Here is a 14,116-nt window from a genome sequence, read left to right as displayed (position 1 = left end):
GGAGGCAGCTGATTGATGTTTCTCTCTCATCGATGTTTCTAACTCTCTATCCCTCTCCCTTCCTCTCTGTAAAAAAAAAAAAAAAAATCAGTAAAATATATTTAAAGACAAAACAAAACAAAAATTTTATAGATAGTCTAGAATACCCTCTGCCTGCTATAGTCTATTTTTAGAGGCCAAGCTCGGGAATCTGCGAGGAGCTTGCTTAAGCTCAGCATGTACAGGGAGAGGAAAAGGCTCCAGACTAGAATGTTAGGAGGTTTGGAGGCCAGTCCAGAGGCTCTGCCACTAAATCACTGTTCAACTTCAGAAAGTTATCTAACCTCTTTCCGTCTAAGTCATCTAAGACTCTGAGAGATCAGAGTCTGCGATTAATATGGTTATTCTGGCTCTAAGATGCTAACATCTAACTTTACTATTCCCAGTGGAACTTGAGGTGTCCCTCTTAGAAGCCCTGTTCTTTGTTTAAAAATTTCCCTGAAAGAGACCCATTTATGTTCATTTACATATTCATTCATTCATCCATTCATTCATCAAAGTTTTATGGAACGCCCTTGGCACCAGGCTCTGCTCTAGACATCGGAGGTGCGGAGATGAATCAGGCCCACTGTTTGGTCTCTAAGTTCATGATCTATTGGAGGAGACAGACCGAGACGCAGATAATGATAAAACCTGTGGGAAGTTGTCCCAATTACAAAACAGGGTGTACAAAGGAGGTATACAAAGATGCTGCACCAGGCCAGGGAGGAAGTGGCAGAGAAGAGAGAACAGCATGAGTTCAGCTGCGGGCCTCTGGGGTATGCAGGAGGAAGCATCCAGGAGCCCACTGGGTAGCGGGGTCTGAGGCTGGGGGAGCTGTAGGTTCAGGATGTGGGTTGGGGTCATTCACAGCAGATGATCACTGAAGCCCGGAGCACACATGCTATTGTGATTTCCCTTCCTACGCTGTCCCCGAACCCGTGGCCTGACCGCACTGGGTGGTCACACACACTCACCTTTCCCAGGAAGGGTCCTGCGGGGATTGACCTAAGCTGGGTGCAACAGTGAACATGTGCGCTCGATAGGGACAAACGTGCCGCACCAATTCCGTTTTATGGCCTTGTCTGCTGCGGGAACACGTAGCGAGGGCACCGGGTCATCCTCGGTGCAGCCGGGACATAAATCAGCCAGCCGCCTGCTTCCTGAGGCCCCGCCGAGGAGGACGGGGCCTGCCCAGCCCTAACTGGGATCAATCACAGGCCGTTCCCCTGCCGGCCCGAGTTTCCTTCCACGGACTCATGCAGGCCTGGCCCCAGGAGACCCTGCAGAGCAGCAGCTCTTGGGTTGTGTCTGTGACAAGATGCAGAGCTCTGACCTGGACAGGGCGAAGGAGAGATTGCTATTTGGAGAAGGTAATGCTGATGGTAATGAAGCAGCATCTTCCTTTATTGGATGCACCGGGCCAGGCACTGTGATGAGCGCTTATGCACGTTCTTTCATTTTAACCTCCCAATAACTTTCTGAGGTAGGGTCTATTGCCGACCTCATTTTACAGATTAGGAAAACAAGGCTCAGGAGATGGAGTGATTTGCTCACGGCCACCCACCGAGGAAGCGTTGGGGCCCTGAATTCAAACCCAAGTCTGTCTGTCCCAAAAGATGAGTTCTAAAGAATGGCAAAGAGACAGCCTGTTCTTTAGAGTCAAACAGGCTTGGATTCAAATTTTGGCTCCGCTGTGTCCTCACTATGTGATCTGAAGCCTTGGTTTTCTCATCTGTGAAATGGGGAAAACAGAATACACCTTGTGACAAATTAGGAATAATATATAGAGAGTATCTATAAGGCTCACCGAGTGGTAGTGTTATTATCATTGCCTTTGTCTCTGACCTTTGCTCACCACATTCAAGCAGACGGAGGAGTGTGTGCACAGGCTCACTGAGGCAGCACATTTTGAGGCCTGAAAGTGATCTGATACGGTTGAAAGTGAAGTGAGGGGCAAAATAACTGAGAATTGAGGTTCAAAAAGCAGACAGAGGCGGGAGCATGCAGGGTTGCCTTGGAAACCATTATAAAGATTTAGGGCTTTATTCTGAGATCAATTAGAAGCCATCTATAATAATAATAATTAAAGCCTAATATTCGAATTAGACAGGACAGCTGAACGACCTTCCGGACATCATTCAGATGTCCTTCCGGATGAAGCCATGGTGGTGGGGGCCAAGGCAGAGGTTAGGGGTGATCAGGCAGGCAGGCAAAGTGGTTAGGGGCGATCAGGCAGGCAGGCAGGTGAGTGGTTAGATTGTGAGAGGGATGTCCCGGATTTCAAGAGGGTGCAGGCCGGACCGGGCCTCTAGTTGAATAATAATAAAAAGGTAGAGGAGTGATATATTTGATTTTTGCTTCTCAGAGAGATGCTTTAGGCTGCCCATCTTTTTTCCCCCCCAGTACCCCAGGGTATACAACTGGGCCTAGGACATGGGTGTTCAAAAAATATTTGTGGAATAGGTTTGCCCAAAGTTACTGTTTTATCCAGGCCTGCCTGATTATGGGAAACACCTCTTGCTAGCCCAGGTAAAGAGGATGCATTTTAGGGATAATTGGAGGTGCTGTCTATAGAAAGCCAAGAACAGAGGCTAGAACAGGAGATAATTCTAGATCCAGATGGCCTCATGTCTCCATCAGCTGCAATGCACAGGTGCAATCTGCCTGCATCTCACGTACCCACTTCTTTCCTACCTGCTGGTCTCTCTCATTCTTAGTTTTGGTTTCCCAAGCATGTTGGTTTCCAACATGGTCCATTGTCGTCTCACTGTATCTTTCTAGATTGTGAACTTTCCATCTTAGCTCCTTTTGATAAATGGCCAATTACTTGTTTCTTAGTTCAAAATATAAGAGAGAGACTCTGATCGGCCTAAGCTTATCTTTTTTACAGGATGAATCTGAATAAAATGCATGAATACCTGAGTAAAATCAGGATCCTGTGCAATAAAAAGAAAGGAGGAGAGTTGTTGGGTAGGCAGTCAATAATGGCCACTGCATTACACAAATACTTGTTTAGTCACAAGTTATGATACGTGCTTTGAAGGAGAAGTACAGGGGTTAAGAGAGTGTAACAGGAGGGTCAGGGTTGAGCGTAGGGTAAATTTTAAAGGGCCTATGAATTACCTGTGCTTGAGTCAATGATATAATACTTAGAGTACAGGTTAAACTGCCATAACGAAAAGTCCCAAAATACAAAAGCTTATACGAGTTATGTTGACTTTTTTCTCACATGAAAAGCCCACGTGTGAGGAGTCCATACCTAGCAGGATCAGCTCTGTTCCAAGGAGCTGTCTGGGTCCCAAATTGGTGGGCTGATGTTACTGTCTTCAAACGAGCTTCCCATTTTTAGGTCCACAGCACCAAGGGTAAGACCAAAAAGTTGCTACATCATTTCTGTTCACATCCTATTGGCAAGAACTCACTGTGCCACACCTAGTTGCAGGGGAGGCTGGGGAAAGGGGAGTCCAGCGGGGCAGTCCCGTTTTCTGTTACAACTCTGGAGGGTGTTAAAGGAAGAAAGAGGGAAAGGAGCTCACGGAGGGCAAGTCAAAGGCCCTGCTTCGGGTGCAGAGAGCGTGGGTGCAGAGTGCGTGGGTGCAGAGTGCGTGGGTGCAGAGATGCAGGACTTGGGGGAAGAGATGCAGGACAGAAGTGGGGCTAGGTAGTTCGATGCAGCAGGGAAATCCAGTAAGAGGAGGACAAAAGGTGCCTGTTGGATTTGGCATTTTAAGAGTTCCTGTGGTCCCAGAAGGGCAGGAGTCAAATTGTGGGTTGAGGACTACAAGTGAGGATATGGAGCCAGACTGGAAGACAACACTTTTGAGTGACTTGGAGGAGAAGGGAACGAAAGAGGAAGAGCTAGCCAAATCTAGAACAAAAGAGTTGGCTATGTTTCAGTTGGTAGAACTTTGAGGATATATACAGGAAGGAGGACTCTTTTAGTAGAGGAGAGTTTGAGGATGTGGGAAAGAGGAATTAGTACCCAGTACTAGGGAGAGACAGCTCTCAGGGGGGATGGGTGTGGGGACCAAGAGCAAAGATGCTCTTGAGATGAACCTTGAACAGAAAGGGAAACACCACTTCTGAGTGAGAGAAAGGCTGTAAGGATGAATGGTGAAGTGGTTATATTTGTGGGCGTGGGATGGGGTGAGGAGTCAAGCAGTTCCTGTCCGATGGCTCAGGAAACCTGGGGAAAGGGTTCCTGGCGCGAAGAGGGATGGGCAAATCAGAAAAGAAGGCGTCTCTGCACCCACGTTTAGATTAAGCCAGGTTCTGGGTCACTTGGCTCGTTCCAGTACAGCCACCTGGAGCCACCTGGCCTTTCCTCTCACAGGCCAGGCACACTCTCTCCTGGGGCCTTTGCGCTTGGTCTTCCTCCTGCCTGAGTGCTCTTCTCCAGAGCTGCAGCGTCTCTCGCATGCTCTCCAGGCTTCTGCTCACATGTCACCTCGTTAGAAAGGTCTTCCGGGACCACCCTACTTAAAATTGCAACTCCATCCCCACTCCTTGTTCTTTGCAATCTCATTCATTATTTTCTCCATAGAACTCATTATCATAAGACATATTACATATTCACTTACAATTGTCTTTTCTCTCTCATTAAAATTAAGTTCCACAGCTCAGAGATTTTATATTTTGTTTACTGCTCATTCCCTACCACTCGCAAGCATGTCAAACTTGTGGTTGGCGTGTGGCCCGTCGGCCACGAGTTTGACATGCTTGAACAATGCCTGGGCATAGTAGGCTATCGTTTGTTAGGCAAATAAATGAAAACTTCCATTGCTTTTGTGCTTTGTAGCTCTGGTAATATAGCTTGTATTATTTCAGCTTGGTGCTTACTTTAACTTAATGATTTAGTCTTAAATTCTATTTTGTTTTCTTCTTTTCTTCCTCTTCTTTTTCCTCTTCTTCTTAACAATGCTATGGTCTTTTTTTTTTTTTTTTTTTTGCATTGTTGGAAAAACTGCAAAGTGTTTTGTTTTGTTTTAGGTTCAAAATCATATTATCTTCTAAGAAAAGAGGATGGGAGAGCAGACCCTCTAAATGGCCTAGGATAATTGTTTGTGTCAGGCAGAAAGTTCCTAAAGTGGTGACCCATCTGCAAAGCCATCAGTTTTGTAGCACATTAACTCATGATTAACAAAAAGACAGGCACACACATATCTACAAAACAAACAACCTCCCAACACATAGACACACACACACATACACACAAAGAGGAGAATCAGGAGTGCCTTTCAGGTTTGTAGAGTGAGCGACTAAGTGGATAAGTGTCATGCTATGTACTGCAATGTCCCCTGATACTGAGAAGCTGGAGGGGAGTGGGTTGGGGTGGGTATAGCAGGGCACAAAATTAGGAGTTTGTTTGGTCTCATGTAGGGAGTGGCTATGGGGTCAAGCCTCAGACTGACCAGTGGCAGAGCCACATATAAGTCCCAGCTTGGAGGGCAGAGCCCTCCTAAGCACAATTAAGCTTGACTTTATAGTCCTCCCTTGTTTCTAGGTAGCTAAGATATATGGGCTGTGGGAGGTGCAGCAAGTGCTGCCAAAACAAAGCAGAGAATGGCAACAATAGGAAAGAAGGGGATTTGAAATTTGCAAGAACATTGTAAACATCTTGCCCTTGTTTTGCTTTGTGTGATCTGACTATAAATAAAGTTTCGGCTTACAGCTGTGTCACTGTTTCCTCATCCAGGCACAGTGATCCTACCTGGCCCCAACTGTATTCTCTTGTCTGTCGTCTTTAATCCTTCACCGCCCCTCCTCAGGTTCACCCCTGGCTGTGCTGGACATGGTTCGGTCTCAGTTAAGTTTCAATTGCCGGTTTGGCCTCCACATGAGGACAACAAATAGGCAGTTGGATATAAGTGTGGAGCTTAGGGGAGAAGTCAGTGGTGGAGATATTGATTTGTAAAGCCATTGGCAGACGGGTGGTATGTAAAAGCCATGTGACCAATGAGGTCACCCAGGGCGGGAATGCAGAGGAGAGACGGGAGCCCGGGGTTCCCTGGGAACATGGCTGTGTTAAACAGAGTTGAATGAGAGGGAGTCTGGGGGGAGGCCCTGTCGAGGTCCACACCAGGGATCCAGTAGGGCAGACAGAGGAGACAAGTGACAACCACAGATAGGAAGAACGTGTAAGAATTCTCAGAGATCCTTGGGTAAAGGAAACCTGGTAAGAGGATTTCCTGAAGTCTTGGAGACTGAGGGTTCAGATTAGGGCTGCATATGCATTAAAGGGAAGTGTGGTCTGCTAGCAGGAGGAACAAGGCACATCCGGGTCACTCCTCTTTTCATGGGTTTGTTTCCCCCACCTCCCACCAGCCTCCCAAGGGCAGCAACTGCCTCCTTGGCCTTGGTATCCTGTGCAGCTCGGAATAACTGTGCATGAGCGAGGGAATAGAGCGAGTATCTAATAGGCCTTGTACACATTGTTAAAAAAAAAAAAGAGTCTAGATAATACAATCTGCAGGCCAAAAGGAAAGGGAACACTGAGAAACCAGGACCAAATGGCTCCTAACAGCCCAACCTGCAAGCCTTTTTAGGGGATATAACAGCTGCTACGCTGAGCAAGAGAACATTTTGCTTCTCTCCCTGATCTGTGGAGAAAGCCATTCGTCCCCAAGCAGAGCATCCCAGCAAGGTCACGACATAGACGGGAACCATATGGAAAGGGATTTCTCAGAAGTCCCCAAGGAGGGAAGATGCTGGCTTCTCCTTCCCCCTGAGCTCCCTGGTGGGGGCGGAGAAAGAGCATCAAAGCCAGCAGGGAAGGAGGGACCTACAGCAGATGCGGTGGGTGGTAGGAGCGGGTGGAAGAGGGTACACGTGATTAGAGCAGGGAGGGAGGGATCTTCTGCACCCCTCCTCCCCCCAAAGCTGGCCTGGTGCTCCCTTGGGATGGGGTGGCCATCATCAGCCATGAGAACATAGAAGCAGAGATGGCGGTTCGGGGGGAAAGCTGAAGCAGAGGTGGGAGACAGGAGCGACTGGCAGGTCTCTGATGCTCCACTCCTCAGTCCTTCCCCAGGCCCAGCTGACGGAGGATTCCAGGAGATTCCTCCCAACAGATAGTACCTGGGGGAGTCTGAGTTGATTTCTGTTCCTCATCACAGACACAGCCTCAGCGAAGACAATGGAGAAGCCGGGGCCACTGTTGGGGCCACCTCTTTCACTTCCCCAGAAGGGCTCCTGCTGCTGCTGCAGGACGACCGGGAGCTCCTCCCAGAGAGCTCTGCCCGGCCGCCCGGGCTGGATTCCCATCTGTTCTGTGCATCAGGGAAAACATGTCCACACCCTGTGGCCCTTGTTCAGACTCCTCTCACACAGCACTGAGGGTTCACACATCTCTTGCCCTAACACATCACAAGGGCGTCCGTTACGCAGGCTGCCTGCGAATTACACCTGAAACACAGAGGCAATAACAAGGAAGAAACAGTCAAACCCCAACTGTCTCCTGGAAACCCAATGGGGAAGTAACAGCTGGGGCATTTCACCTTCTACAGAGGAAAAAACGAGTGACCTCGGGGACACACTCGCTGAACCTCCTGGGCCACAGCTCTCCATTTGGGGAATGTGTGTGTGGTGAGGGGGACTGAGGGTTCGGATTAGGGCTGCATATGCATTAAAGGAAGTGTGGTCTGCTAGCAGGAGGAACAAGGCACATCCGGGTCACTCCTCTTTTCATGGGTTTGTTTCCCCCACCTCCCACCTCCCTCAAACTGGGTTGTTAGAGTGAAAAGAGCATATGACTGGCACATAGTAGGTTCTCAATTGTTAGGTATTTTATTACCAGAGGCCCAGTGCACGAATTCGTGCATGGGTGAGGCCCCGCCTCCTGGTCCCCGTCAAACTCCCAGTGGAGGGGACAATTTGCATATTAGCCTTTTATTATATAAGATTAAAAAGGATTCTGGGAAATAAAACATTTCTGGGCTTACATTGTTTAAAGTGCTTCTCAGGATGCCTAGTATATACGAAGGTGTAAGAAATGAGAGTTAGCGCTAACTGGTTTGGCTCAGTGGATAGAGCGTTGTCCTGCGGACTGAAGGGTTCCGGGTTCGATTCTGGTCAAGGGCATGTACCTTGGTTGCGGGCGCATCCCCAGTAGGGGGTGTGCAGGAGGCAGCTGATCGATGTTTCTCTCTCATTGATGTTTCTAACTCTCTATCCCTCTCCCTTCTTCTCTGTGAAAAATCAATAAAAAATATATATTAAAAAAAGATATGGGGGTTACATGAAAAATGTTTAAAGCTGGGATAACAACGGAAGTTAACTTAGGCAACCAAAGCCATTGCTTTTGTTGTTGGTAGAGCTGTGGGTCAAATGTTTCTACTTTTTATTGAGAATTTCTAGTGTCGTTACCTGAATACCATTACGTGATGAAATCACCGATACCTTGTTTGATTAAAGATTATTATTTGATGACCAGTTAAGAACTCACAGACAAGGTGATCACGGGGTTTGGGGAGGGAAGAAGGTGGTGGAGACAGAAAGAACCTCAATGAAGGTGCTTTTCTTCGGCGTTTATTATTGTTTAAAATCATGATCAGATATTGAATAGTTTATGCATTGAGATCATCAAAGAGCACCTTGCTTTTTCTCTTTCTGCTCTCCCCTGGGGTCCTGGGTCCTGGCTCCATCCGGTAGGGCATGTCAAGGTCGAGGCCACAGACAGCATTCTTCCTAGCCCCAGCCTGGAAGGGCAGGAATGGGGCCCTAGACTCCTCTTGGGTAAATCTTGGGCTTTTTGGAACATTCCATGTGGAGCATTACAAGATGTCCATGAAGGCATCACATTGATGAACTATTTTGCTTGTAAAACATCTGCTTTTCAAAAATCCTGATTTGCTCAAGACCTCCTTTCCAAAGTGAGCAGAGGAAGTAGTAAAGGGGCTGCTGAGAGAACCCTCATTCTGACACTTAAATGTAATTCGCAGCAATCCTATGGAGCAGGAATCCGTATGCTCAGCTTACAGATGAGAAAGCTGAAGCCGAGAGAGGTGCAGTGCCCGGCTCAGGCCCGTGGCAGAGTGGGATCCTGGGCTTTGGGCCCCAAATCTTGTGCTCAGAAATGCTCGCTTCCTCACAACAGAGAAGTGAGACCCGGGCCCTTCCTCTCACGAGAGCACTTCTGCCTTCCCTGACCCTTGGATCCTCTGAGCTAAGTGTCTCTCGGTCTGGCCCAGCCCTCCCAGCAGTTCTACAATCTGGAAGCACTGCGGCCCTCAGTCCCTGCTTCCAGACCCTCCTGGTACAGGGCGCGGTGTACCCTGCCGGTGCTGTGAGTACGGGTATGTGTGTGTAAAGGGGAGGAAGGGGTCTGGGTTCCTCTCTGGGAAAGAGAGGGGAGCAGACAGTCAGGTTCTGATTCCGCTTGTCTGTAGAGCAGACGTGGTGCTGAGATGGGCGGACGTTTGCTGCTGCCCGGTCTGCTCCTGCTCCCTCCTCTGATCTCAGGCTGGACCATCCCCAACTGCTTAGTGGCCGAAGGCTCCAGGCTGCACCTGGTCTCCCGTTTCTTCCTCTGCGGCTTGGACTCCAGGCTGCCCCTCCTTGTGGTGTGCTCCGGGGTGACCAACGTGACAAAGGCCTTGGAGGCTGTGCCACAGGGTGTGGAGGGGCTCTGTCTCCGTGGTTCCCCTCCGGTTCTGCCCGCGGACGCCTTCTCCCGCTTCCCTGGCCTCAAGGCCCTGGGGCTGACCCTGTCTCTCACACAGATCCTGCCCGGAGCCTTCCGGGGCCTGGGACAGCTGCAGCGGCTGTCTTTCATACACCTCCCCGTGAAGGACCTCTTCCTACCCCCTGATGCCTTTGGCAACCTGAGCTCCCTCCAGTACTTAGCTTTCTCGGGCGTTTGCCTGGATGGGAACTCGGGTGTCCGGTTGCCTCCCAACCTACGGCGGCTGTCGGTCACTTTGAGTTGCCTTGAGGATGTGGGGCAGCTGGCCGACATCTTCCCAGACCTGGTGCTTGGCTCCTCCTCCGGCGATGCCTGGACTCTGGAGACGCTGGACTTGAGGTCAAACAGTCGGCTGAAGATGGCCAGTCCTGGGGGCCTCCAGGGCCTCAAGCTGGGGACTCTGAATCTGGACCACACGAAGATGAAGGCAGCTGCAGTGATGGGACTGGGGCTGCGGAGGCTGGACGCCCTGTCTGTGACATACACCGACACGGCCGAGCTGCCCGCCGGGACAGTTGCCCACTTCGAGCTGCAAGAGCTGAATCTGGGGCGGATGCGGATAGAGCACATAGCTCCGGAGGCCCTGGCTTCCTGCGAGAGCCTGAAGAGCTTGAGTCTTAAGGGAAGTGGGCTAATGGACCTGCCACCAGGTTTCCTGGCTGCCCTGCCCAGGCTTCAGAGACTGAACCTATCAGGCAACAAGCTACGCAGCGCCGTGCTGTGCCCGAATGAGACGGGAGCCGTGCCAGGGCTGCGGGCCCTGGGCCTGTCCAGCAATGAGCTGCGTAGCCTGGCCCCTCACACCTTCTCCTGTCTGTCCCACTTGCGGGAGCTGCTACTGCAGATGAACCAGCTGGTTTGGCTGGAGGGCCAGGTATTCCAGGGCTTAGGGAGGCTGGAGGTGTTGGACTTGAGTAACAATCCACTGGAGGCCCTGGGCAGGGGCTGGTTGGCTCCTCTGCCTGCGCTCACCACCCTCAACCTGCTGAAGACCCACATCGTGCTGAGCCCAGCCTGGGACTTCTGGGGCCTGGAGAGTCTGCGTGACCTGAGACTGCCGCTCCGCTCTGGCCCTTCTGGGACAGCGCTGTCCCTGCCCACGAGGCTGACCAGCTTGGAGCTTCACGCGGTGCCAGGCGGGGAGCTTTGGGAGCTGGCTTCTCCTGTCTTTCCAGCCTTACAGAACTTGACTCTAAATGGTTGGGGGCTACAGCTGGGGACCCAGAAGGTCCCCAAGATCTTCCCTGCCCTTCGCCAACTCTCCCTGTTTGGCAGTAGCTTGGAGGGCCTCTGTTCCCCCGACAACCCCAGCGTCTTCCTCTGGCAGCTCCCCAGGCTCCAGTATCTGAGGGTAGAGGGGGATGGGCGCGGCCCCAGGCCCTGCTGCATCACCGGGCTGCCCAGTCTACAGGAGCTGACGCTGAAGAGACTGCTGTCCCGAGCGCAGCCCCGCCGCGTGCAGCTGGAGGAGCTGGTGGGGGACCTGCCCAGGCTCCAGGTACTGCATGTGGCCCAAACGGGGCTGGAGACACTGTCCGCGGTTGCTTTCCAGGGCCTGGGGAGTCTCCAGGTCTTGGTGCTAGACTGGGAGGCAGGCCTCGTGCTGGATGGCAGCCTCCAGGAGCACAGTCCCCAGATGCCACAGTACGTGTATGTTCTGGGTTCGTCCTTGGCCTGCCAGTGTGCCAATGCCTGGGCGGAGCCCTGGCTGGAGCGGTCCCCCAGAACATATGTGCACATAGCGTCAGTCCAGCTGTGCCAGCCAGAGGCCGGGGTCCACCCCAAGCAACCCCTCTTCCCCTTTCTCTGGAGTCACTGCCCCAGGACTCTAGAGTTGGGACTCTTTTTGGGCAGCTCTGCCCTGCTGCTTCTGCTGATCTCGCTGCCCCTCCTGCAAGAAGCCAGGAACTCCTGGCTCCTCTATCTGCAGGCCTTATTCAGGGCTTGGCTTCAGGATCTGAGGGGGCCGAAGGGTGAGGGCAAGAGGTTCCTCTATGACGTCTTTGTGTCCCACTGTAGGCAAGACCAGGCCTGGGTGGTGCAGGAGCTAATGCCCGCCTTGGAGGGCCGCCGGGGACTCCGCCTCTGCCTCCCTGAGCGGGATTTCGAGCCAGGCAAGGACGTGGCTGATAACGTGGTGGAGAGCATGGCCAGCAGCCAGGTCACGCTCTGCGTGCTGAGTGGCCAGGCTCTGCATACCCCCCGCTGCCGCCTGGAGCTCCGCCTGGCCACCTCCCTCCTGCTGGCCGCCCCCCGCCCCCCGCTGCTGCTGCTGGTCTTCCTGGAGCGCGTCTCCCGCCACCAGCTCCCCCGCTACCATAGACTGGCCCGGCTGCTCCGCAGGGGAGACTACTGCGTGTGGCCCAAGGAAGAGGAGAGCAAGGGCGACTTCTGGGCGTGGTTGGGGAGCAGGCTGGAGCAAGCCAGGCTGGGCTAGAGTGAGTGCATGTGGGTCGGAGGGTGGGATAGGAAGGAAAGCCATCCTGGCAGGGAGAGCGTGGGTCTGTGTCGGTGAGCGAGACTGAATGGAGCTTCTGGGAGGCGGGCGCTGTGTATAGGGAGGATCGACGGATGGCGATGGGAACACAGGGCTTTGGAAGGCTCTGGAGGGGCGGCAGGTAGCCATGAGGTATGTGATGTGACCTCAAGAGGTCCAGATCCTCAGCAAACTTACTAAATGCATGAAATGAATGGCTTAATTGGTCTTTTCGTTTTTTGATGGAAACTCACATGAGAAAGAGGGTGCAGGGGGTGGGGTCACGGAAACTGTAGCCTGAAGGAAATAAAGGGGGGATTCAGGGAGAGTATGGGAAAGAAAGGAAGGGTCAGAGGACTCCTAAGCTCTGGAATGGGGTCCAGGCCAAGTTCAACCAGCTCTTCAAGGGGCAGAGCAGCCCCTTCCGCCATCTGGGTTCTAGGGGAACTGGCAGCCGAGGACCAAAAAGCTGGGATGCTGCCCAGGAGGCAGCAGGCTGATTGTCTATTCCCTCCATGCGGACATGAAGGCATGGTCATATCTGTCACCTTGTCTGAACCTCATAGCAGCACTGGGAGGGGAGCCCACCTCCTTGGCACTCGTGCTGCAGCCGTGCTAATCTGCTTGCAGCTCCCAGGACACCGTGACCTCCTGCCTCTGGGCCTTTGCATGTGCTATTCCTGCCTCCCAATTTATTTCTTCTGGGGAACTGCTGTGCATCCTTTGAGGCTCAATTCAGCCATCGCTTTCTCCAAAAGCCATTCCTGACCTCCCAGCCTCTGGGTTCCCACAACTTCCTGCACTTCCCTTCCTCAAAGTACTGACCACACTGTACCAGCCCTCACAGGTCTGGGAGTCCCCAGAGCAGTGGTCTCCAAGGGGGGATGGTGGTGCACAAGATGAGCCACTGGGGCTGAGGAAGGAACTTTTAAAACTTCTATTGGTATTTTTTCATATATCACTTTATTCTGAAGCTAGTCTGCCTGCTTTTTAGTCTCATGGCTTTGTTATGCTACTGAACCTCTGCACCTCAGTGTCCTCTTCTGTAGTATGGGATAGTATTACACCTTCCCTCAAAGGGCTTTCCGAGGATTAAGTGAGTTCATATGTATAAAGCACGGAAAGCAGGACCTAATAATGCATTGTAAGTGTTCAATAAAAGTTAGCTTGTCATGCAATTATATATGTACTACATGCATATAATTTATAAGTAAGTGCACATATGTTGGGCCCTAGCTGGTTTGGCTTAGTGGATAGAGTGTTGATCTGTGAACCAAAGGGTCCCGGGTTCGATTCTGGTCAAGGGCATGTACTTTGGTTGCAGGCTCCTCCCCGGCCCGGGCCCTGGTTGGGGTTTGTGCAGGAGGCAACCAGTTGATATGTCTCTCTCTCATCAATGTTTCTCTTTCCCTCTCTCTTCCACTCCCTCTAAAAATCAATGGGAAAATATCCTCCACTGAGGATTAAAAAAAAAAAATACACAGACGTTGGGAGTGTGTACTAAAACATGTCTTACTAGTAGGAAACATTACTAATTTACTAATAGAACACGACGAGGAAAGTTTGGAGATCAAATCCTGGGGGCAGGGACCCTGTGTGATTCGTCTCTGCATCCTCAGAGCCTAGTGCTGCCCCAGCTCGGAGAGAGCCTCAACAGACAACTATGAACAGGAAACCATCTTGATGGATGCTGAAGCGGAGAACTGCGGTCTGATTCAGGCTCTGTTGTTTAATTCTATACGACACTGGGCCAGGGAACTCGACTCTGGGGGCTTTAATTTTCCTCTTCTGTACAATGCCAGGCTTTACAGACAAAGGCTAAAGGAAACCGTAGACCAGCTCTGGGCTGGATTTAGGGTGTGGGGTGCCCTCTAGTGGTCTAGTGGTGTCTTTCGCCCGGTGTATTCTCACCTCCACTCCTCTGCAGGGTACATGAT

At 51.5% G+C, this 14,116-nt stretch overlaps 1 protein-coding gene across 1 annotated transcript; it reads left to right on the top strand.

Moving 5' to 3' along the window:
- The first annotated feature begins 9,046 nt into the window (after positions 1-9,046).
- Positions 9,047-13,349, top strand: LOC132231342 (toll-like receptor 12). The gene is made up of 2 exons (XM_059690297.1): positions 9,047-9,304; positions 9,413-13,349. Exon 2 carries the CDS (start codon positions 9,426-9,428, stop codon positions 12,138-12,140), a length of 2,715 nt encoding a protein of 904 aa, XP_059546280.1. The 5' UTR covers positions 9,047-9,304; positions 9,413-9,425; the 3' UTR covers positions 12,141-13,349.
- The last annotated feature ends 767 nt before the right edge of the window (positions 13,350-14,116 follow it).

Source organism: Myotis daubentonii, chromosome 3 (assembly GCF_963259705.1).
Source record: "Myotis daubentonii chromosome 3, mMyoDau2.1, whole genome shotgun sequence".
NCBI lineage: Eukaryota > Metazoa > Chordata > Mammalia > Chiroptera > Vespertilionidae > Myotis > Myotis daubentonii.
The sequence above is the reverse complement of the archived record's forward strand: the minus strand, read 5'-3'. Positions and strand labels throughout refer to the sequence as shown.

Bases quoted from the DNA above. Each gene is read 5' to 3' on its own strand.
- LOC132231342 (XM_059690297.1), top strand. From the start codon at position 9,426: ATGGGCGGACGTTTGCTGCTGCCCGGTCTGCTCCTGCTCCCTCCTCTG.